Here is a 26,622-nt window from a genome sequence, read left to right on the forward strand (position 1 = left end):
TGACACAACATTTGTGTTGTATGGCTTTCGGCTTTCGGCTGCCCCCCTCCCCCTAATACAACACAAATGTTGTGTCAAACCATGTGACTCCCATTGGAAATGCATTGCGAGCTTGCATCAGCTATACATCTCATACAACAAGCATACATCAATCTGTTGTGCACGTGTGAGTCGCCCCTTATGCTGCAGTAGAAAAATGATCAGTAGGGGAAAAAAAACAGTCTCTGAGTTCAGTGACGCTGAGTGATTTATAGACGGGGTCACAATATTATCATCCTGCCAACTCCCTCTGAAATGTCTCTAAGAGAGGCCGTAATGATTTGGTTGCCTCTGGCATAGTTGCAAAACAAATAAATACAAATACTAGACAGTGCCAGCAGCAGGCATGGAGTGGTACACTTGTGCAGTGCCATTATACACAGTATAGTGCCGTTTGTAATTATCTATAAAAGGTGATTTAACTTAATTCAAATATCGCTTATTTTTTTGTTTTGTTGTGATGATCCACCCTACTATAGAGTGTGCTGACCATATAAGGAGTTCCTGTTCCTGTCCCCAGTTAACCCTGGGGGTGGGGGGGGGTCAAAAAAAAACGTAGGTTTCGTTTTTGGCTAGGTGGCCCAGCCTTCATCCAATCAGGATAGAGAGGGGCCTTCCGCCAATCATGATCGAGTGGGAGCGGGCCTTGTGTGCTGTTGGCCTGTCACGTGTCCCCCCCACTGTAGTGCGTGCATGTGCACATCTTGTTACCGGGGCGGACCGGTGGGTTTTCCAAATCACCCAAAGTGAGTGCCGTGATTTTGTTTAGGTGACAGTACTTCCCCTTGGTGTGATTGTTATGTGCAATGGCGTATTCCCTTTGTATTTAGGGTTTCCTCCTGGAGGCTGAAACCTTGAAAAAAAAAACAGTGATATAGTGACATCACAATATCATCCCCTCCCCCTTTACCATACAACAACAGCTGTGGGTGCGGCTTCAGTTCAGGTGGATCACCACCCACCAGGCAAACCAGGTGTACTTAATGAACTGGTGGAAGTGTCTGCATACAAATGACATTTTAACAAACACTGTACACTGCTTTGAAACAATTCTTGCAACAATGATACCTGATGATCATGTTTTAGGGTGAAAAACAAATCACGGCACTCCATCTTTAAAACTTTGAGTCACTAAGACTAAGACTAAGAATCATATCAATATATCGAAATCATGATATGAGACTAGATACCGGAGTGATGTTTGGATATCGCAAATATTGCTTATTTGCGCTTGCAGTTTAATGTTGTTTAAACTTTAAACCAGTGGTTTAAGCAAATTGATATGTAGCCTATGTGTCTGCGACTCGGCGGGCCCCCCATCTGAACATATTTCAGGCCAGGGACTCCCCCAATACAAGATTTGTGTTGTTGAAACGTTTTAAAAAATATTCCAATATTTGACCCTTTTCTACAAGCTCACAATGCGATGCTACACGTTGTGAGCTTGCAGATCGTCCAGTTTCAAATTGCTGCTATATACACACGTGTGCGTGCGTGCGTGCGTGTGTGCATGCGCGTGTGCCTGTGCTCATGCGACGTAGTTGCTCGTTTCTCTCGCAAAGATCTGTCAACACTGTCATGAACCTAAGCTAACTGGGAGAAGATTGGGACAGTAAGTAACACAGTGGAGGCAAGGCAGGCAGGGGTTTTTGTCTTGGGGGACCTAATTGCAAAAAGCAAAGTTCAGATACATTCATTAGCAGCGGCAGCGTCGGCGCCGCCGCCCGGCTGCATGGGCGTTCCCCTCAGTGCGGGACGCCGGGGGGCGCGCCGTTGGTCGCGGAGGCCTGTCTGCTCCATCTCCTCTGGCTCAGCAGCTTGCGGTTCTTCTGAACTTCCACGCGCACGTCAAAGACCTCCTGGATGGCTTTCTTGAAACAGTGGAAGTTGTAGTCGATAAGGCCTGTGGAAGGTACACATGGAGAAAGAGGTATTACATAATGAGGCACTTGGAATTATACCACAGGTCGTTTCGAGGAAGCAATCGGATTGGTTGAAACTAGCCTTCTAGCCGTGGTTCAAACGAGCACCACTCCACACCTAATCAAAACAAAGAATGCAGCTGCTCTGTTCTCCCAGAGCACCGCAAACTCGGTGGCTATAGGCTAGCTAGTTTCGAGGGGGTGGTTTAACGTCATTAATGCGATGCTTCAAGAACAAGCCCGCAGGGCGAGTTCCGAAAGCAACGCAGAACTCGCCCTCTCGTTTAATATTGCTTAAACGTCACATCTCCTCCAAGCTCGGATTGATTTCTCTCCCTCAGTCGGAACTCGTTCGGCCACAGTCTCTAAAGCAGCGGTTCCCAAAGTGAGGTCCGGGGACCCCCGGGGGTCCTTGAGGGAGTTCCAGGGGGTCCCCATGCTAAAGGATAGTTTGGAACCAAATGGACCCTTATGGGTCTGTAACTCTCAGAGATTAAAATAGGGTGCATTTTGCATCCCAAAATGCAGTTTATAGTTAAGGGACGCAATAAAACAACGACCTCTGCATCCACGGGATGCACTACTGTAACGTTTGTAATTCTAGTTTTTTTTTTGCTAGCTTTAGTTATAACAATCATTTCTTCTTCTGTTTTCTACATAAATATAACCATATAAAATTAAATGGGAGTTAAATGCTGCAATTTGTAAAAATGGCAAAATATGACACCTAACGACGTTGAAGTGGGACTCCTATTTACATCACTGAACTCTGAGAGTGTACAAATGGAACCAAATTGACCCGTTAGGGTCCATTTGTACACTCTCAGGGTTACATTAACATTGATTTTACAATATAAATTGGGGGTCCCAGCAATATAAATTACATTAAATGGGGGGTCCGTAGACTAATGCATATCAAACTGGGGGTCCTTGAAATTGCACGGTTTGAGAATCACTGCTAGAGCTGTAGAAATATTCTCTTATGGGGGTCCCTGCATGGCATATCTTTTTCAAATGGGGGTCCGCTAATTAGTGTCAATTTGGGGGTCCTTGACATGAAACAGTTTGGGAACCACTGCTCTAAGGCTCTAAGTTCTCAATGTTTTTGGCTGGGGACCCCCGGACATGCTTTGGACATGTCTCGGGACCCCCGCCCATCCCCCCTCCCCACCCCCAATACAAACTGACTGCAAAAATAACCTTAATAATTTCCAGCCATTCACTTAAATTTTTTTCCAATAATTTGGGGACCCCCAAAAATAATTTGGCGACCCCCCCCAGGGGTCGCGACCCACGGGTTGAGAACCCCTGCTCTAAGGCAGCGGTGTGTGAGAATGTCGTGCGATTGACACAGAAAAAAGATGGCTCCAAATCCGATCCAATTTATAGAGCACATTCAAAGCGTTGAACCAAAGTGATGTACACAGTACACACTCAGTAAAACAACATAGTATCTAAAACAAGAAAGGATATAACACATGAAAACATAACATTAAAAATCACACCAAGCGGTGCAACTCTGTGTTGCCGGTTCCCGGCGAGCCGCCCCAAGCACGTCCCAAGCAGATTGAGAAATGACAGAGTTACCGTGTGGGGGTCCCCAGGGGGTCCATGTCTATATGCAATGACACTTTTATATTTGTGTGCATTGAAAAATATCCCGTGGTGCAGGCAATTCACGTACAGAAATGGGTTTGTTATATTAAAACCCATTTTGGGCGGGAACCCCTTTTGTGTTTTAAGCATTATGTTATACTTTAGCTATTGAAAAATAGCAGATCTACAAGCTCATAGCGCGGCACTCGATGCAGGTCTGCTATTTTTGAAAAAGCGTTAAAATGTGGCGCAAATCTTTGAATATATAATATTCTTTCAGAGCGAACGTTTTTAACTCAAATCTTTGCTTCTTGGGGGAGGTCCCTGGAACAACATATTTCCAGATGCGGGTCGGCGGCCAAATACAGACCATTCTGGGGGTTCCCTTGACATGAAAATGTTTGAGAACCGCTGACATAGAATCATGAGGTTTTTCAGAAAACTGTCAGGATTTAGAAGGCATTCGTAGAATCATTTCTCAGGTCTAAATGGGTTAATCCTTCCCGTGTGCATTCATGCATTTTGAGAGTGATCTGATCTCGGTAAATGGCCACGCCCCACCCACAGCGGTGCTGAATGAGGCGAGTGCCGTCACTGACGCACCTTTGTTCAGAACGGAAGGAGCATTATATCTAACCCATTAAAACCGGGAAAGCGTCCGTGTCACATGTATTTTTATAGCACTCTTCAAAGTGCTCAAAGCGCTTTACAATGGTTCATTCATTCATACATTGGGAGGTGAAGCGGCGAACAGTCGACGCCAGCGTCCTCACTTCCCACATTCACACACCAATGGTGGCGAGCTCACACCGACCGACTCATTGGAGGCAATGTAGGGTTCAGTCAGTGTCTTGCCCGAGGACACTTTGACATGTAGACAGGAGGAGCCGGGATTCGAACCGCCGACCCAGGGATCATTGGACGACCTGCTCTACCTCCTGATCCACAGATTAGCCTATTACCGGTAGCTATACACATAAGCTATACCTATTGGTCGGCTATTCAAAAATAGCAGACATACAAGCGCATAGCGTGTTCACTTCGATGCCGCGTTATGTGCTTGTAGATCTGCAAAATATTTTGAGATGGGGGCCAAATACATATATATTTTCGGGGGTGTTCGACATGAAAAGGTTTGAGCACCACTGAATAGCAACACAGGTTTTTTCAGAAAAGGATTTAGAAGACATTTTCAGAGTCGGCCTTAGGTCTTAATCCACGGGAACCCCGTTTGGTGTTTCAAGCATTATGTTATACTTTAGCTATTGAAAAATAGCAGACCTACAAGCTCATAGCGCGCCACAAGCTTGTAGGTCTGCTATTTTTGAAATAGCAGACCTGAATAAATCTTTGAATATCTATTATTTCAGAGCGAACGTTTTTAACTAAAATCTTTTCAGATGGGGGGGGTCGGCGGCCAAATACAGAAAATTCTGGAGCTCCTTGACCTGAAATAGTTTGAGAACCACTTATTATAGAAACATAGGGTTTTTCAGAAAACTGTCATGATTCAGAAGACATTTTGTAGAATCGTCCTCTGCAGGTCTAAATGGGAGCTAAAGAAGAGCGTCTCTTCACACCGTCTCACGTGGCCCTGGGGGCGACATTGACACGCTCAAAGGGGACAGGACACGGACCTTTGATGAACGCCACAAATGTATCAGTGAGATGAAAATATTGCCATATAGTCTAGTAAGTAGTCTAGTGAACCCGGACATGTTGAGTACACCAACGTTTTATGTTAGAAATGTTGAGTATGGGTCCCCAGAATGTAGAAACTGCCGGATGCTAACTTGCATATGTTGAGCAATTTTCATAATTGGCATAATATGTGACCATACCATTAACAACCTATAGAAGGCAAAATATTCAAAATGTCATCATGCTGAATCCATTCCAAGCATTAATTTTGCAAAAAAAACACTCATTGGGCTTAAAACGGCCATGCCCACTTGCCCAAATGTGCTGGCATCATCAATTTGTGATGACGGCATTGGCCGTTTAGAGCCCAATGAGTGTTTTTTTGCTTGGAAAGCATGATGACATTTTGAATATTTTGCCTTCTATAGGTTGTATTTGGTATGGTCACATATTATGCCAATTATGAAAATTGCTCAACATATGCAAGTTAGCATCCGTCAGTTTCTACATGCTGGGGACCCATACTAAACATTTCTAACATAAAACCTTGGTGTACTCAACATGTCCGGGTTCACAATGGGGCTCTATGGGCTGGCTACTAGACTAATACTGTATTGGTGAGACTTCACCCACACTGTATCGAGATAGCTGCCCGGACCCAGCTTCTACCCAACAGCCTTATCCTTATTAAGTGATTATTTAGTTTTGCACTCTAATCATACTTTTGCGTGGAGCGCACGATATCAATGTATCTAAAAGGGCTACAAAAATGGATTCACTTCTATAGATTAGGTCGGGGGCCACAACTGTAGAATGATTGTGTGTGGAGGGCCGCACAGCGTGCGCGCGAAGCGCAATTTTTTTTTGATTCTACAAATGCATTTTGTGTTCAAACACAAAGATCTATGTAGGCTAATACATTTGTTCACAGTATGAGCACAGGTTGATATATGTCTATACAAGTATATGCTATACCTTAGAATAGACCTATTTGACAGAACACGCGTCAACGAGCACTAGCTGAAAATACAACACACACACACACACACACACACACACACACACACACACACACACACACACACACACACACACACACACACACACACACACACACACACACACACACACACACACACACACACACACACACACACACACACAGACTGCAGGAGTCTGTCTAATTTCTCTCCAAGAGTCATTATAATAATCTAGCACTTTATATATCACACACATCATACCAGTATTCCAAGGGCCACTAGGGGGCGCTCCGCGGGCCGCATTTGGCCCGCGGGCCGCCAGTTGAATAGCCCTGCCTGCCATACTGTATCAGTTAACCCAGCGGTTCCCAAAGTGGGGTTCGGGGACCCCCAGGGGTCCTTGAGGGAGTTACAGGGGGGTCCCCAGCTAAATGATATAGTTATGATAACCAAATGGACCCATATGGGTCTGTAACTCTGAGAGTGTACGAATGGAACCAAATGGACCCGTTGTACACTCTCAGAGTTAAATTAAAGCGCAAATAACATGCATTTTAAAACTGCTTTTAATATTTAATATCATATTGTCTATGTCCCTCAAAGTTATTTCTAATGGTTTGAGCCTCAATCACCACTCTGATATAACCAGGCCTTGTCATTTATTTCTTGAAAGCAGTTTTAGCTGCAGTACCACAATGTCCTGAGGTGGTGGGGGTGCTGATATGCAGATTATTTAATATTTGAGTCATTATAATACTGATGCTAGATAAAACCAGGATTGTTTCCATTCCATGCCAGCTTGGAAAATCAACAATGGTGGACATTGTAAACAAAGTGGAAATGCAAATTTGGAACTGAAGACTGAAGAAGAGGAGGAATTATACAAAGTAGGGTGACATTGATGACATCACGATGAGGCCAAAATCAGTTGAGCTGTTCCTGAGAGCAATTTCCATTAAAACACCCATATGACATGAAAGCCTGATTGTTCAAATTTGGTTATTTGTGGGGATAGAAAACACATATGGGAGCCCCAAAAACACAAAAGAAATTGAAAAAGTTGAATTTTATGTTATAGGTCCTTTAACATTGATTTTACAATATACATTGGGGGTCCCAGAGATAGAAATGCCATTTAATAGAGGACCGTAGCCTAATTCAGGTCAAACACCTCAAAATGAAAATGGTTCAAAATCACTGCTAGAGCCGTAAAAACCTTCTTTCATGGGGGTTCTTGGCATGTCTTTTCAAATGGGGGGTCTGCGGGCTAATTAGTGTCAATTTGGGGGTCCTTGACATGAAAAGGGTAGCTAAGTACAGTTACTTAAGTACTGCACTTAAGTACAATTTTGAGGTATTTGTACTTTACTTGAGTATTTACAATTTCCAATACTTTTACATTGTACTTTTACTCCACTACATTTATTTGAAAACTTTAGTTACTACTATTTACTTTGTGGATTTTCATTATTATTACAAAACATACATTTCCACTTCAGCCCTACCACTTCAGCCCTATATACATTTCGGACATTTGAAAATAGCCGATCTACAAGCTCACAATGTGTGCTCAAAAGATGATTTTACATTTGAAAACTTAAACGGGACATTCTGCACAATGAGTACTTTTACCTTTTGGTACTTTCATTACATTTTGAAGCCAATACTTTTGGACTTTTACTCAAGTATAAATGTTGGAAAAAAATAAATAAAAAAATAATAAAAAAAACAATAATGGGTCAAAGTCAGCTAACAACAGTGACATGAAACATGTAGAAACAAATGTGAAAAGAAAATGTATTTGCTACAAAGAATTGTACATGTGATTGACTCAATAAAGTAAAAAAAAAAAAAAAGTATAAATGTTGAATTCTGGACTTTATACTTGCAACAGAGCATTTATATAAGTAGAACATGTGAGTCATTTTGTCCACCACTGTAAAAGGACCATAGATTGGCTATATTCCTTTACGTGGTTAAGGGAACGAGTTTCAGTATACAGTATGAGCAACTAGTGAAATTAACCTTGAATAGCACATAAAGGCCTACATATTTACACTTCACTGTAATCAGCTCCGCATTCACTGTAATCAGCTCCACATTCACAAAGTGGCCGGCCTGGTAGTACGCCGTCATATTATCGAATATCATATCCACGTGTCTGTCAGAAGATGTAAGGGCCTAAATACAGTATACTTCACTTTGATTACATGGGAGACGTCAATGTGGATGGAGCATTAAGTGGGCGGGAACCCATTTTGGTGTAAGCATTATGTTATGCTTTAGCTATTGAAAAATAGCAGACCTACAGGCTCGTAGCGCGCCACCGAGTGCCGCGCTACGAGCCTGTAGGTCTGCTATTTTTAAAAAATCGTGAAAATGCGGGGCACAAATCTTTGAATATATATTCTTTCAGAAGACTTTTTTTTTTTTTTTTTTCAACGTCAGGTTTAAATGGGTTAAACTGCCACGGGTGAGTTTTAACCCGCAGCACGGGTACGTTGTAACCGGCAGCGCATGTCAAGAGCGACTGTGTTGTCGAACTAATGCCTGTGGGACTGTTGGTATGTCTAACAAGCGTATGCACCCCTCTCTCTACATGGCGCAATAGCAACATAAACTGGGGGCAGTATACTGTACTGTCTGAAGAAACTATGTTTTTAAATGAACTCATACCCTGACGAATTTCCCAATGGCGCTCCCTGCCGAAGAGCCATGCACCATCGATATAGTGTCCATGTCACTATAGGCAACTCTCGCTTCCGCTGTGGTCCGTCGGTGTCATGCATCGCGTCTCTGCTACGCATCCAGTTCTAGCACAACATCCCTATCTCATGGTTCCCAACAGAATATTTTCGGTATCTGGACGCAGGTAATTTCACTACAAAGCTCCATCTGACTGGAACAACCTTCCACTTTCACTCAGATCAACTATACCTCTCTAGGCCGCTTCAGGACTTCCCTATATTCACATCTCCAAACAACCTGTTCATGCTTCTAATACTACTTACTCACATGTTTACTTCTTCGACACAGGTTATAGTACTGTTTTTCTCTATTTCCATATATAAACGAGTTGGGGGTCAGGGGTGGGGTGGGAGAAGGGGAGCAAGCTAACTGTACCTGTATGTGTATGTCCTGTGTATTTGTACTGTATGTCATGTTGTGTCTTTAGTACTTGTGTACTTGCACTGCTGTAACGTTGTATTTTGTATGTATAGGACCCCCTCTAAAACGAGATGCTACATCTCAAGGGGCCATCCTCTCAATAAAGTCCACTCAAAGTTCACTAAAGTTCACTCTGCTTCCTATCTTTTCCACAGTGCGACTGTCTCTAAACCATAATACGACATAGCTGGTCTCACCTCCGCCTTGTTAATGTTCACCTTCCCTTTCATTCTTGCTGATACTTTCCTATCACACCTGACACTTGTCTCCGCCCATTAAAGTCAATTCCATTGTTGTATGATAATGGGGGAGGGGTTATGGCAGGGGATGCTTTTAGTGCGTCCCTAAAGTGCATGGTGTATTTCGATTGGGCCTTATTTTGACTAAAGGGCTTTTAGCTTTCAGGAAGAAGCCAAGCATACAGAGGGAAGACATATGAATGAATGAATGGTTTGAATGGTTTATTTCGATCTATTCAGTTTAGAGTAGACAAAAAGGAATAGGCAGAAGCTTGAAGCGATCAACATTTGGACAAAACATAAAAAACAAAGAATAACAACCACAAGAAAACAGAACAAACAAAATAACAAAACAAACAGACAAGAAACAGAGAAAACAAAACAAAACAAAACACAGACAAAAGCATAAGGTTCAATACTTGGATCCCTGATCGTTCACTTATACATTTCACATCAGCGTACCGTATGGTATTTATCCAATATCGCCTGTTTAAGCCTTTTTTTGAATTGAATTAGATTTACACTTTGTTTTAAATTCTCAGACAAGCTATTCCACAGCTTCACCCCACGAACAGAAATACACATGCTCTTCAAAGTGGTGCTGACCCTTGGTTGTTTGAAGTTAAGTTCACCTCTCATATTTGAGGATTGTATAACCACTCAGGGGTCTATTAGACTAATGTTAACTCCATAGACACATACAAAACAGAAAAAAGTACAACACTAGTCTATGGCACGCCATGTTTAAGCTTTTCATGGGCCCTGATCGAGAAAAGGTTGAGAACGTATTAGACCACTGAATTTATCCTTCCTGACACGACAACAGCATCGTACCGTTATACTGTACATACCCTTATCTCTCGCTCCACCGCTGCGAGAAGTTGACGAAAAATCACCATCAGTGTTTCGGGCAGGACATTTGATGACTCTCTTCGTCCCACACACTGAAAGCCAAGCGGCAGTGTGCCAGTGTGGGTGCAACAGAGTTGTCTTCGCAATCTCCACTTTCTTGCCACCTTCTTGCGTCAGCCAGCTGGCCTTGGCAGCTTGTTTCAAGCCTTGGCAGCTTGATTCAAGCCTTAGCACAGTCAGTGACCATTACCATTCCTCATTTTTGCCCAACTCTAACCCCCCCCCCCCCTAACATTAAACATAATATCATTACTTTGTGAAATCGGCTGACGTTGGGGGTGACACGACTCGCACATGCAGCATGGACTGCGGTCTACACCGATAGATTATCTGCACACAAGATTCAAGAAAGTCACTTTGGTGTCCACAACAAACTATAAAACTGCACCTGTGCAAAAAAATAATGTCACCATATGCAGCACTATAGAATCACATGACCGGGAGTTCACCTCCACCTACCCACTTGCCTTCCGGCGACACGAGCAACCATGAGCAGTCTGGCTGTATCTCCCTCGGCGGGGGCTACATGTACAGTATACAGTTGGGTGCCACCGATATTGTCCCTTATCATTTGACCCATTTAGGCCTGACCTCAACATTTTAAAAAACCCTTCTAAATCCTCCAGTTTTCTGAAATAAATATTTTCACGATTTAAAAAAAAATAGCAGACCTACAAGCTCGTAGCGCGCCACTCGGTGGCGCGCTATGAGCTTGTAGATCTGCTATTTTTCAATAGCTAAATTATAACATAATGTTTAAAACACCAAAAGGGGTTCCCGCCCAAAATGGGTTAACTGTCCTTTTGCGCAGATCACGCAAACCTCAGCAAAAAGAAAAGGACAATATCGATGGCCTCCAACTGTACTCTGAAAGGGCTGCCTGCGGGAGATGATGAAGGTCTGTATAGTGGCGAGGCTGGGCGGGATTATGGACAACCACTCGTATTGTCTTGCACTATATTATGCTCTCACTGCTGACATAGAGCTGCATAGCGTTGTATTGTATTATCGTAGGGGTGGGACGATATATCGATATCGCCGCAATATATATATCGTATTGTCCTCCCAATATTGTGATATTGATTAGTTAGTAGTATAGGCTCCCTATTATTGTCGACAGACAAGTTGTGGACAAGTTGCATTCAGTGTTTTACTGTTTGGAGGAGGCAAGATTCATGTACTCATATTACTCATTAGGGGTGTGCTGAAATATCGATATGGCGATATATATCGATACGTCCTCCCACGATAAATAATCAATATTGATTATTAAAATATCGATATCGGAAAAAAAAAAAACCTTTTTTTTTTTTTTTTTTTTAAATTTGAAATGTTGTTCATAATGAAGTGATGAACAACATGTTTAGAAAAGGAGGAAATGACAGCTAAAATAAAGCAAATCCCACTCAGATTCCACAGCAACCAGAAGTACTGAATTACTGGATGGTGATTTGTCCAAAGTCTCCAAACAGCTTTGTGGGAATACAAAATGCTGCATTTTTTCAGTTGCAAGTATTTTGTAGTTGCAGATATCGTGATATATCGTTGATGAAATTTCATACAATATATCGATATATCGCAAATATCGCAATATATCGAATATCGTGATATTATCGTTATCGAGGGCCTAATATCGCGATATATATCGTATCGTGAGGAACCCATATCGTCCCACCCCTATTACTCATGTAAGGTCAGTGTCGTGATCTTCATACAGTACGTGGAGATCCAGGTGATGATAGTCAGCTCCACATATCATAATATGATATGTAGGAGGATGGATCTCCATATTATGGAGATCCATGTGTTGTATACCAACCAACGTGGTTCATTTGCGTTCATTTGCGTGGTTCATTTGCAAGTGTGTACTCTCGTCGCGGCAACCACACTGGTTGACTGTCACAATGTGCCAATATATCGACGACATTCCCATATATTTCTCCTGTTCTTCAGTGACCAAAGAAATGCACAGTGAAAAACAGGTATGGCCAGGGTTCATGGCCATTATATAGCGAGGGTTTGATGATGTCAGATCGACATCGCCGTGATCTTCATATATGGAGACGGCCATATATGGAGCGCGTCACGGGGCGTGACGGACTGACACCCTTCAGGAGCGTGTCATACGAGGTGTTGTGATCTTCATATTTGGAGACGGCCATATATGGAGCGTGTCATACGAGGTGTTGAGATCTTCATATATGGAGACGGCCATATATGGAGTGTGTCATACGAGGTGTTGAGATCTTCATATATGGAGACGGCCATATATGGAGCGTGTCATACGAGGTGTTGACTCAACACCTCGTATGACACGCTCCATATATGAAGATCTCAACACTGTTGAGATCTTCATATATGGAGACGGCCATATATGGAGCGTGTCATACGAGGTGTTGAGATCTTCATATTTGGAGACGGCCATATATGGAGCGTGTCATACGAGGTGTTGAGATCTTCATATATGGAGACGGACATATATGGAGCGTGTCATACGAGGTGTTGAGATCTTCATATATGGAGACGGCCATATATGGAGACGGCCATATATGGAGCGTGTCACGAGGCGTGACGGACTGACAACCATATATGCAGTGGTGGGAAAAGTACTCAATTGTTTTACTTAAGTAAAAGTACCAATACTGCAATTTAGAACTACTTCGTTACAAGTAAAAGTACGGAATTGAAAATGTACTTGAGTAAATGTACAAAAGTATCGGCGTCAAAATGTACTTAAAGTACTACAAGTAAAAGTATTCATATTGCAGAATGTACCATTCAAAATGTGTAGAAAATCTATTGCAAATAGCCGATCTACAAGCTCACAATGCGTCGCAACTTGTGAGCTTGCAGATCGGCTATTTTCAAATGGCCGAAATGTATAGGGTTGAAGTGGTTAATGTATGTTAAAATCGCAAAAAGTAACTAGTAACTAAAGTTTTCAAATAATTGTAGTGGAGTAAAAGTACACATTTTGGCAAATACCTCAAAATTGTACTTAAGTACAGTACTTAAGTAAAAGTACTTAGTTACTTTTACACCACTGCATATATGGAGGCGTGAGTGATGGAGCGACGGGCGGGTTTTGCAGGTTTTCATAGTAATCAGATTACTAATACGTATACAACCCACAGACAGAGTTAACCACTTAGGGTGCACTCACACGGTTCATGCAATTCTCTGTGCTCGTTGGGTGTTGTGTCATGGCCGCCCAGCGGCCCAATGCATTTCCAATGGAGGTCACATGGTTTGACCCAACATTGTGTTGTGTGAGGGGGAGGGGCGCAGTCGTCCGCCCCTCCCCCTCACACAACACAATGTTGGGTCAAACCATGTGACCTCCATTGGAAAAGCATTGGGCGGCCATGACACTACCCAACGAGCACCCAACGAGCACCAGCCTTAGGCTGAGCTCACACCTTTCATGCAATTCTCTGCTCGTTGGATGCTCGTTGGATGCTCGTTGGGTAGTGTCATGGCCGTCCCTCCCTAGATGCATCCATTTCCCACAAGGTTTTGCGGGAAGTGGGCGGTGCGCTAGAGCGGAATGCGGAAAACAACAGACCCACGTTTATCTGCGTGTAGTTTTTGGTGACCAATACGGCGATATGTGGAGTTGTACACTGTCATAATAAAACGGATGGCTTTTTACATACAGAATGGGGCACTGGCTTGCTAAATGAATCAAACTTTCTTCGAAAGACGTCATCCTCTTCTGAACAAGCCAACACACAGAATCAGTGCCTTTAAATCTGGTACTGATTGTTGAAATGATCATCATCATCAGAACCTTCATTTAAGCGTGGAGTACAATTTAGGGGCAGGCCCTCATTTTCAATGTAGCCGAAATACAAAATAACTATAATAGATAGATGAGAATTAATTAAAACAGTTACATTGTTGAACAAAAGTGCTAGAAATCACGGACTGAGATGGCTTATTTGAGGTCTCCAAGTTGCGCACGGGTGACGAGGCAAAACGGATATTTTCGTCCTCCGTTTTAGAAAAAATCCCTGGCCGACAGAGATATCTATGTCCACACCCAAACGCAGAAACGCATTGAACACAGGATAAAATCACTGCAGTAGCAGGTTTCAATTGTAGGCTATATTATACTTGCTTTTATATTTACACTTATGAGGTGCCAATCATATTTTTTAATGAAGGAATAAGTACCGCATTTTAAAAGCCACCTAAATTGTGAGTGGAAGTGGAACATGTTTCTTTCATTGTCTGTCAGCATGTCACACTATGTGCGTAAATCTCCAAATCCCGACTCTCGACTTTTCTCAATTTAAAAATGATAGACACTTTACCATTGCTCTGGCGACTTGGCAAGTCCTGCACATAAATTAATAGCAGAGTCAGACCTATAGAAGTAACAAGTTGTGAGCTTGTAGAGTGGCTATATTTTCGAGCTGTATAATAAATGTCACGTTATAATGTGTAGGCTGGCTAATACAAGTTCACGCGCGCACATTGTCAGCATGTAGGCACAGTGACATGCATTCAATGGTGCGCCCTTAATTACCTAAACATGAGAGAGATGTGCCATATACGCACGATGCGAATCCGTTCACACCTCTCTCTCTCTCTCTGCACCCTCTCTCTCTCTCTCTCTCTCTCCTCGCATGACCATGACCATGAAATGGAGAGCAAAATACAGCACGATATAGTTTCACATGCGGCTATGCACACACCACGCATAGACTTGTTGGTGTAGGCTACTGCGCAATGGCATTTGGCCTGAGTCCTTATTGGTATAGGTTAATATCCACAGTTTATCCGTAGCGGTCCGCAATGAACCTATTGTTCAAGCTTCGCACTCCAATACAAATGAAACTATTTGAATAAGTGTTGTACACATCAGTGAAATTAACCTCTGGGAAAATCCGTAATTGAGAGAGTGTATAGGCCTGCACCACAGATCATATAGGCTGCATGGCTAACAGGACTTGGGCACTACCCATCTCTCTATATCATTTGATAAAGGCATATTAAAAACATGACTTGTACACCCAATGAAAATATAAACTTCCCAGAATATATACCACTTCAAATTATAACAATCGGTTGAAGATTATCTGAATATCACACAAGTAAAATCTCAACTTCTTTGCGCAACGGGCCATTGCGCGGAGGACTCATGGCAGTGTTTTACCTATACCTATACTCGAGGACCTCTGCTTGGAACGCGCTGCATGTGGACGCAACACTTGGAGCTTGTAGATACACGGAATGACGATAAACATTTCACAGAATATATACCACTTTCAATTAAAACAATCGGTTGTGCTTCCCACTCGGCACCAATACAAATGAAATCACCAGTCCGCACTGGACTATAGTAGGCTGATATATTTATTATTGGATGCAGCAGAGCAGAGCCTTTGCTCACTGCAGTTGATGCAACATAATACGTTTTAAAGTTGTTAACAGTGATATATAAACATGAACAATTGGATAGATATCTGTGTAGTTTCCATGCAGGCACAAGCTGCATTTCTCACCTAATTATAGTAAAAATGATATGCGCTAATAAGCGGTGACATTTTGCAAGATCCAGAGTGGTGTGGCCTGTCTTTCACTCTCCAGTCGGACTTTTCTGCGGGACTCAGGACTCAGGAGACTACAACTAAACTCCGCCCATTGGGATACAAAACAGCCCTTCTCTCCTATTGGTTGGTGGTTAACCCCACCCTCTGTGTTGTGTGGACGTTGTGTGGATGTTGCGCCTACAAGCTGTTGTATGCATAGATATATGGTTGGCTGTGTGTTGACTGCCCCCCCTCCCCCTCATACAACACAATGTTGGGTCAAAGCACGTGTTGTGTCATGGCCGCCCAATGTATTGCCAATGGAGGTCACATGGTTTGACCCAACATTGTGTTGTGTGAGGGGGAGGGGTGCATTCGCTGCGCCCCTCCCCCTCACACAACACAATGTTGGGTCAAACCATGTGACCTCCATTGGAAATGCATTGGGCCGCTGGGCGGCCATGACACAACACCCAACGAGCACAGAGAATTGCATGAAAGGTGTGAGCTCAGCCTTACATGTTCAAAATGTTTCAAGAGCAGCAGATAATTTCCTTCCCCCCCCCCCCCCCCCCCCCCCCCCCCTCACTCCTTTTATTGGTGTGACACTCGCCCCACGTTGAAATACGGAGATGCAAGGTTTCTGCCAGACAATGGTATGCATACCAGTATTGTTTTCGTCGACTAAAACCAAGACGAGAAATGTCCGTCGACTACCTTTTTCCACTGACGAAAACTACATGGAAACTAAATGAAAACTAAGCTGTGATGACTAAAACTAAGACTAAATATACTGACAATTTCATCAACAAATAAAAACTAGACTAAAATGTTAGGAAGGGACTATAGTGGACAAGAGATCCAGTATAAGTCATTTTACACTTGGGTTGCATGCTGAAAATAGCAGATCTTCAAGCTCACACGTTGTGAGCTTGCATGAAGATCGGCTATTTTCAGCAAGTATAAAAAAAACAGTCATTACGATGGCATCAAGGCCCGCCAAAATACATTTTAGTCGACTAAAACTAGACTGACACTAAAACATTCCGGGTGACTAAAATGTGACTGAAATGAAATGAAAACTATTCAAGAGACTATGGGCTCCAATTTTGTCTCCGACTTCACCCGCAGCGCGGCCCGCAATTCAGCCGCTGCCCGAAAATTACGAGCTTTCTCTGTCCCTTAATCGTATTTTCGTCCAGCATCACCCGCTATCTTCTTTGCCGACACCGGTATTTGTGCCTAGAGGTGTGGTCATGGGCGTGTTGGCACGCTTTCCCCTAAATTGCTATTTTGGTCACACACATTTGGGAAAGCGATAGTGGCATTTAAAAGCACCCGTAAGCCATGCCAAATTAGTTTGGTAAAGAGCGGCCACCGCGCGCTTCAATGGAGATGTCCAGGCACAGACTAGTCAGGCTATATATGCAGGCTAGTGTGGCAGCGGTGGCCGAACGGATTGCGGAGCGGTCTTGATACCGGAAGGTCGCCAGTTCGAATCAGTGGTCCGACACGTTAAAATTACCACCGCTGAAGTGCCCTTGAACAAGGCATTACGATGAAATGTTCTATGAGCAGGGCCTGGCTGGAAACAAGTTCTTGAGCTTAGCCCAGATACCCTGGGTAAATATAGTAATCATTTCATTTAATTTCATTTCAGGCTGCCTCATCTCTCCAATATTCATATTGCATCTCTTTGTTATTTTCCTATAATCAGCTGAAGTGAGTGCCTGCCACTTCCTTGTGTCCATTGTGTTTATATAATTGTATAGTCAAAGAAGTTATTTGTGCCAGCCTGCCAGCCATTGTGCGGCTTGTGCCGCGTGCGCGATTCCATTTGCTCTTCAGTTCATCACCAGCGCAGCAAATGGTTTAATCCGACTTGCCGAACTTTCCTTTTCGCTTCATACCGTTCCGTAGAGACGATCTACACGCACGATCTACAGTAACTACCAAATTAAAGCCCTAATTCCATGGTTTACATAGAACTTTGACATTTAAAAAATGGGCTAGATTTGAGCGACTCAATGAAAAGACGAGTGTTCTTGGCTCTTTGCGTGTGGAAACAAAAAAGAACGACACGGGGGGCGGGGGGTGCAGCACAAGTGAGGCAGCAACGGGCTGAGGCTATGGAAGCAATATAGCACTAACGGGTAACGCATAAGGGATCTCCTAAAGGCAATGGGACGTGGACTGGTGATTGGTCTAATTGTGTAACCTATGCATAATACAACAGGTAACGGAGGTGTTTAAGGGATTTAGACAGGTAACCAAAATACCAACTTTAGTGGGGGAACACTTTAGAAAGATGAGACCAAAAATGGAGCCCTATGACTAAAACTGCCAAAAAACAACACTAATAATAATATACAGCATACAGCGAGCACTCATGCAAAGCACAAGTTAGCTCAGCTTTGACGTGAAGGTTTCCTCGACCAAGCTATACAGCAGAGACTGATGGATGTCGAGTGGGTGGCCGGGCCATTACCATGGCAATATTGAGCTTAAACAATCATCTCTAATTGTGTTCAAGTCAGCCATGCCCCACTGCTGAGCTGCTGAATTAAGCCTCATTTATTCTGCGTGCGTGCGTGCGTGCGTGCGTGCGTATTTCTTTGTAAAAAGGGAAAGCAAAATAATAAAAAAATAACCGAATCATTAAAAAACATAATGAATGAATAAATAGATAAATGCCTTGGCGCTCGGAACTGTAGTTATTCATGTACAGATTGCTCAAGACATTAGAAGAGCATTTTTTGTGATGTAAAATACATTGTTATTTAGTGGAAGCCAGAATGTATAAATGTAAATGGTACGCATGTGCATTTCCGTTGCTTTTAAAAACAGCCGTATGGAACGACTTAAACCCTATATACACTTTGTTGAATGGGTACCGCAGGGCTCTATACTTGGTCCCCTCCTTTTTTCCCCTTCACACACATTGTGAAGGGACCAAGGGCTCCATTTTCGTCACCGCTAAACCCCTTATCCCTAAACTTCTTTGCCTTTTTTTTTTACTATTTTGAAAAACATTTTTGAACAGTTCAACTAGCCGATCTACATTGACACGTTGTGAGCTTGTAGACTGGCCATTTTAACGATTCAAAAATGTTTTGCAAAATAGTAAAAAAAAAAAAAGCAAAGAAGTTTAGGGATAAGGGGTTTAGCGGTGACGAAAATGGAGCCTCAAGTATGTATTCCCAAAGTTGGTGAGCATCCTGTGCACTGATGTCTGCTCCACCATCCTAGGCTGAACTAGCATAAGTTGTAACCTCTGCATTTGAAAATGGTGGGCCCTCTTGTAAACAAGTGTAATGCTTTATGGTGTCATTCCCACTCACTGTTAACAGTTTTTATATTGAGTTGTACTTGAAATGTACTGTAATTCTGCAAACTGTTAATCAATCAATCAATCAATCAATCAATCAATGCATCGCCAGGCTTTCCGTGGGGGAAGGCTTGGAATCCATTCTAATGGGCCCTACAGACTGTAGGAGTCGGCGAGTCATCAGATCGTTATGTTTTTTTTTAATCGACTGTCATTATATCTGTGTGGCTTTCACACTAAACGATTGGTCGCCGACCAGGCATCACACACTGCAAGAGTTCACCAAGATGCCATCCAGACCTGATACATATAGTCTACATGATCAGATCATTTGTTTTTTATTCCAATTCATTTTGACATCTCACGCACGTGCAGGATGCCGTGATACAAGCGCGAGACCGACACAGGACGCATCTCTCTCTCTCTCTCTGTGTGTGCACGCCACACACACAGGAATAGCCAGGCTACACAGGTCGAAATGTTTGTGATAGCGTATAGCCTACGTGCGCTATAGCGAGACAGGACATTAAATCTTGATTTTCATTAAATAACTCTCTGTCTCTCTCCGTATTGTGAACGCACGCGCGCACGCACGCACGCACGCACGCACGCACGCACGCACGCACGCACACACACAGCACAGCACAGCACAGCACACCAGGTCCACAAGTTTGCTCTGCACTGTTGATTCCGATGTGGTTTCATTAACATTATTCAAGTGAAATGCGTTGGTTTCATAGACTATTTAACAGCAACAGTGCGCTAATATAGCTACCAATATACGACACAGGTTATACAAATATTATCATCTGATCATCTATCGATACAGTCGACAGACAGACAGACAGACAGACAGACAGACAGACAGACAGACAGACAGTGTGCTCTCATGGCCTTCTCGGGACGCGGTCGCAACCCAGTTCATACTGTATGAGGTCCAGTCAACCCAGTTCATACTGTATGAGGTCCAGTCAACCCAGTTCATACTGTATGAGGTCCAGTCAACCCAGTTCATACTGTATGAGGTCCAGTCAACCCAGTTCATACTGTATGAGGTCCAGTCAACCCAGTTCATACTGTATGAGGTCCAGTCAACCCAGTTCATATACTGTATGAGGTCCAGTCAACCCAGTTCATACTGTATGAGGTCCAGTCAACCCAGTTCATACTGTATGAGGGCCAGTCAACCCAGTTCATACTGTATGAGGTCCAGTCAACCCAGTTCATACTGTATGAGGTCCAGTCAACCCAGTTCATACTGTATGAGGTCCAGTCAACCCAGTTCATACTGTATGAGGTCCAGTCAACCCAGTTCATACTGTATGAGGTCCAACCCAGTTCATACTGTATGAGGTCCAACCCAGTTCATACTGTATGAGGTCCAGTCAACCCAGTTCATACTGTATGAGGTCCAGTCAACCCAGTTCATACTGTATGAGGTCCAACCCAGTTCATACTGTATGAGGTCCAGTCAACCCAGTTCATACTGTATGAGGTCCAACCCAGTTCATACTGTATGAGGTCCAGTCAACCCAGTTCATACTGTATGAGGTCCAGTCAACCCAGTTCATACTGTATGAGGTCCAGTCAACCCAGTTCATACTGTATGAGGTCCAACCCAGTTCATACTGTATGAGGTCCAGTCAACCCAGTTCATACTGTATGAGGTCCAACCCAGTTCATACTGTATGAGGTCCAGTCAACCCAGTTCATACTGTATGAGGTCCAGTTCATACTGTATGAGGTCCAGTTCATACTGTATGAGGTCCAGTTCATACTGTATGAGGTCCAGTTCATACTGTATGAGGTCCTGCCAGATATCAAACCTGCCAGATATTCTTTCACACACAGCGAGCAAAACCTCGGCAATCAAAGCCTGATCTTGCGTCAGGTCGGAATGAGAGGTTTGAGCAGGTCTTAAGGGTCTTAAGGGTCTTGCAATATGGCATTACTGATATCCTGTAGCACAGGGGTTCTCAACCCGTGGGTCGCGACCCCCCGAGGGGGGGGGGGGGGTTTATAGGGGGTTTATTTCCACGATTTTTCAAAAATAGCAGACCTACAAGCTCGTAGCGCTCCACTCGGTGGCGCGCTATGAGCTTGTAGATCTGCTATTTTTCAATAGCTAAATTATAAAAATGCTTAAAACACCAAAAGGGGTTCCCGCCCAAAATGGTTTAAGGTTATTGTAACAGGCAATTTATATTGGGGGTCGGGAGGGGGCGGGGCGGGGGTCCCGAGACATTGCCAAAGCATTTCCGGGGGTCCCCGGCCAAAAACGTTGAGAACCCCTGCTGTAGCAGACATAAAATCATGAAAAACAACTCACAAGATATAAACTGTCCATATTTTTTGGACAGCTTTAGAGATCATGCTTTTGTAAAACGATTTGATGTGTTGTACAATTGGTAGAAGTGAACTTTTTTTTTGTTTCCCTAGAATCATAAATTCTAGAATTTGCTGCATGCATGATAGACAATAATATACTTTGTCCCAGTGGTTCAGTATCTGATTTCTGAATCCAAGAAATCTCTGTTCAAACAACCAATGTCCAAAACGTATTCATTATTTATGAGAATGCAAAATGATAACAAAGCTACCGTTTTCTTTTTTCCGCATTAGATGAATTTCCAGCATTTCAAAGTATCTGTTGCCCTGTGTTTAACAACTGGCACACAGGGATCAGAGGGAGCGGTGAGCAACGTGGAGTTTACAAGGTCAAAGTAGTCCGGAGCAAAAGATTGAAACTCAATCAATAGTGTGTTCTAGTCTGCATTATGGATGGACATCAAGGCCTGAAATACCTCATGTTTCTGTATCAGTGGTGCTCCATATTTCATGTCAAGGACCCCACAAATGATATGTAATTGGCCACGACCCCCATCTGAAAATATGTTATTCCAGGTGCCCCTCAGAAGCAAAGATTTGAGTTAAAAACGTTTGCTCTGAAAGAATATATATTCAAAGATTTGCGCCGCATTTTCACGACCTACAAGCTCGTAGCGTGGCACTCGGTGCCGCGCTATGAGCTTGTAGATCTGCTATTTTTCAATAGCTAAAGCATAACATAATGCATAAAAGACCAAAAGGGGCTCCCGCCCCGAGAATGGGTTAACAACCACATGACAATTGGATTTTGAGATGAGTGGAGCGGACGGATGCTTCGACACGAGGTCACATTATGCAACTATCATGAATAACTGAAATAATAAACTCATTACCAGAAAGCATGAAGGCACTCTCTAAGCATTTGGATTACTGTACATGACACGGATTAGCAGGTTAATACAAACAATAATAGCATTGCTGTCGGGCAGAAACCATTTTAACGTTTTATGTTTTAGTCTCCACCAGGCCGAAGGCATGGGTAGAGAGTATGTTTTGCACTCAGTCCGTGTGTGTGTGACTGTGTGTGACTGTGTGTGTGCGTCCGTCCGTCCGTCCGTCTGTTACCAGCTAATCTCCGGCACCGTTAACCTGATCGATGCCAACAGTCTTGTCAAAACTTGACTATTGCAACTCCCTCCTTACTGGCCTACCGGCATGTGCACTTAAGCCCCTCCAACTGATCCAAAATGCCGCAGCTCGCTTGGTCTTCAACCAGCCAAAATTCTCACACGTCTCCCCCTTCTCCGCTCCCTCCATTGGCCCCCGGTCGCTGCCCGCACAGAATACAAAACTCTGATGCTGGCATTCATAGCAACCAAAGGCATGGCTCCCCCATATCTCACAAGTATGATCGTACCATACAAACCCTCCCGCGCACTCAGATCAGCCAACGCAGGGAAGCTGGAGGTACCTTCACTAAAAATGCCGGGACAACGCTCCACACATCCCAAACTTTTCTCCCTTCTGGCTCCAAAACTATTGAATGCACTTCCCATTACAGTCAGAACTGCAGCCTCACTCCCAATCTTCCGCCGTAGTCTGAAAACCCACCTCTTCAGACTCCACCATGGCCCGTAGCACTTGCCCTAGCCTAGCCCCCTTAGATAGCACTTTATGTAGACTTAGATAGTATTTTAAACAAGACTTATAGCTTGTTACGTAGACAGCACTAGAATTGCATTTTATGTAGTCATAGCACTTTATAGAACACATGTATAATATATAATATAGTATAGTATGTATAGTTTACATAGATACTCCACTGTTACGTTCTTAGTTTACGCTCGAGTCATGATAACTACTTTTTTATATATGTGATGTATGCCATGCTTTTGTTATTTGTTTTTGTTATTGCTTAAAGGGGCATTCCACTCATTTTCAACATTTTACTATGTCATTAATATACCATAGAGCTGTTGTGTGGAAATAATAAAAAAGTCCCCCCATTCTGTGTTTCCTAGAACTGTAATTATGAAAAAAATCATTAACATGGTGAAACACATCTTGATGATGTCATCAAGATGTGTTTCACCATGTTAATGATTTTTTTCAGACCTCTAGTTCTAGGAAACACAGAATGGGGGGACTTTTTTATTATTTCCACACAACAGCTCTATGGTATATTAATGACATAGTAAAATGTTGAAAATGAGTGGAATGCCCCTTTAATGTAAATCGCTCTGGATTAAGAGCGTCTGCTAAATGCCTAAATTGTAAAATTGTAAATTGATGCCAAATTTTGCACACACACACTCCCTGGATGCCAACAATGAAAATCTGCCCCACATTTTCCAGAACGGGCCTGTTATAGCGCCACCAGGAGGCCGACTTTTGAAAAACACATTTTTTTTACATTACTCCTCCAGATTCTGTCCAAAAAAATCCCGCAAATCGTTACACACTATCTTCGAGTTACAAATAGAATCACCCGCGCTGTGGTAATAGAGGGTATGCGCATGCATAAAGTGAATGGCAAATCGAGTGGCAAAGTGAGTGGCAAAGTTAATTTAACCCATTCTGGGCGGGAACCCCTTTTGGTGTTTTAAGCATTATGTTATGCTTTAGCTATTGAAAAATAGCGCGGCATATTACATATAATTTTTGGGGTCCTTGACATGAAATATTGAGCACCACTGATACAGAAACATAAGGTTTTTCAGAAAACTGTCAGGATTTTGAAGACATTTTTTTAAATTTCGATGTCAGGCCTAAATGGGTTAATGTTGTTTAAAGTAATTTAATGCAATCAAATAGGACTTTTCTGATTGGACGTATGGGGCAATTAACCCATTCTGGGCGGGAACCCCTTTTGGTCTTAGCATTATGTTATGCTTTAGCTATTGGAAAATAGCAGATCTACAAGCTCATAGCGCGCCACCGAGTGGCCACGAGCTTGTAGGTCTGCTATTTTTTTTAAATCGAAGAACGAAGACATTTTTAGAATCTGATCTCAGGTCAAAATGGGTTAAGGCCAGAAAGTAGTTTTTTGCCACTCAGTAGGGCGTTCCCGCATAACTTCCGGGTATGATGATGATGATGATGTCACGTTCACACCCTCTAATACGTCGGCACAAAGCTGGACTGACCTTTCCTCTCAAAGCTCTCCTGGCGCAGGATGATGATGTCACGCGCGCACCCTCTAATACGTTGACACAAAGCTGGACTGACCTTTCCTCTCAAAGCTCTCCTGGCGCAGGATGATGATGTCACGCGCGCACCCTCTAATACGTTGACACAAAGCTGGACTGACCTTTCCTCTCAAAGCTCTCCTGGCGCAGGAAGCACACCATGGCCAGGAACTTGGTGACCTCCTTCAGGTACATGACGGTGGTGTTGTTCAGATGGATGATGGCCATGGACTCCTTGTCGTACGGAGAGCAGCCCTCGTCTTCAGCCAGACTGGACATGAGGAAGAGGACATGAGGAAGAGGACATGAGGAAGAGGACATGAGGAAGAGGACATGAGGAAGAGCACAAACATACTAAGGTTGTGGTAAAGTACCTGCCAGTGTTGATTTCGTAGACTATAAAACTATGACGGAAAAATGTTCGTCGACTACCTTTTTTTCACTGACGAAAGCTAAATGGAAACTAAACTACGACGACAAAAACGAAGACTAAATGTATTGACAATGTTGTCGACAAATAAAAACTAGACTAAAATGTTAGGAAGGGACTAGTGGACAAGAGATCCAGTACAAGTCATTTTACACTTGGTTGCACGCTGAAAATAGCAGATCTACAAGCTCTCAACACGTCGCAGCGCGACGCGTTGTGAGCTTGTAGATCTGCCCCCCCCCCATTGAAAACAAAACGCCCGCGGTCCCCAAAGATAGTATGCCAGGATGGTCCTTCAGTTTAAAGAACAGGAGTTCAGAATAAGATCAAGTTTAACACCTCTTGTGCTAAGTACGTGTGCTTTTTTTCCTTTAATTTCCTTGTTTACGGCCCGACTAAACTGTCTCTTCTCTCTAAATCTACGGCGCTCTCCGTGGTTTTGATCAATACGGCAATGCGTTTCTGACTCAACCAAGCATCTGGTTAGGAATATAAACCAATATAAACCATCTAGAGACTCAGAGAGAGATCGGATGAGACAGCACGAGGTAGTAACGGAATATTATGCCTCCCGGTTTTTTGGGGGGGGCAATGTTCTTTTCAGAGTAAAGTAAGATCTGCCCAACCTGCTTGGCACTATAGCACCATTATTTTTCTGAAAAATTCCGGCGCATTCCAGGTGTTAAGCGATGCATATTGTATGAAGAACAGAAGAGAGCAACACATCTCATAGACGCACAAATAATGAATGTAGCATCACACTCACAGCGCATGGCTTCGCTCTGCAAGCTTGTACGTCGGCTATTCAAAAATGTAATGTCTAGAAACTGAAAGAAACCCCATGTGGCATGAAACCTCGTCACATGGGGGTCCGCGGCCAAATACATATCAATCTGGGGGGTCCTTGACCTGAAACCGTATGAGAACCACTGCTTTAACCCGTTTTGGGGCGGGAACCCCTTTTGGTGTTAGCATTATGTTATGCTTTAGCTATTGAAAAATAGCAGATCTACAAGCTCGTAGCGCGGCACCGAGTGCCGCGCTATGAGCTTGTAGGTCTGCTATTTTTTCAAGAACAGGAGTTCAGAATGAGATCAAGTTGGGGGATGCATACTGCATGAAGAGGAGAAGAGGGCAACTCCATCTCAGATAGAACGGTGGGGAGGTGAAATAGAAAGCAGCAGCACATCTTTTCAAGGAAGAGTGAACAGAACACCAGACCGACCCTGCAGCCCATGAATGTATGCAGTAGTAGGGTCGGGCCGGGCCGGGCCTCGGGCTCCATGAAATATATATATTACATATATTATATAT

At 43.3% G+C, this 26,622-nt stretch overlaps 1 protein-coding gene across 2 annotated transcripts in view; it reads right to left on the reverse strand.

The window, feature by feature from the left end:
- Window positions 1-229: 229 nt before the first annotated feature.
- rragd (ras-related GTP binding D) overlaps window positions 230-26,622 on the reverse strand; it is a 119,682-nt gene continuing 93,289 nt past the window's right edge. Inside the window, exons 6-7 of one of the 2 annotated variants that reach the window (XM_079529006.1) lie at window positions 25,001-25,149; window positions 230-1,942 (exon numbers count right to left, since the gene is read on the reverse strand). In XM_079529006.1, the coding sequence (XP_079385132.1) occupies window positions 1,785-1,942; window positions 25,001-25,149 (307 nt within the window). In that variant the 3' untranslated portion in view covers window positions 230-1,784. The remainder of the gene's footprint in view (window positions 1,943-25,000; window positions 25,150-26,622) is intronic. The other variant, XM_079529007.1, reaches the window with a different exon arrangement.

Source organism: Electrona antarctica (genome assembly GCF_951216825.1).
Source record: "Electrona antarctica genome assembly, chromosome: 18".
NCBI classification, from domain to species: domain Eukaryota; kingdom Metazoa; phylum Chordata; class Actinopteri; order Myctophiformes; family Myctophidae; genus Electrona; species Electrona antarctica.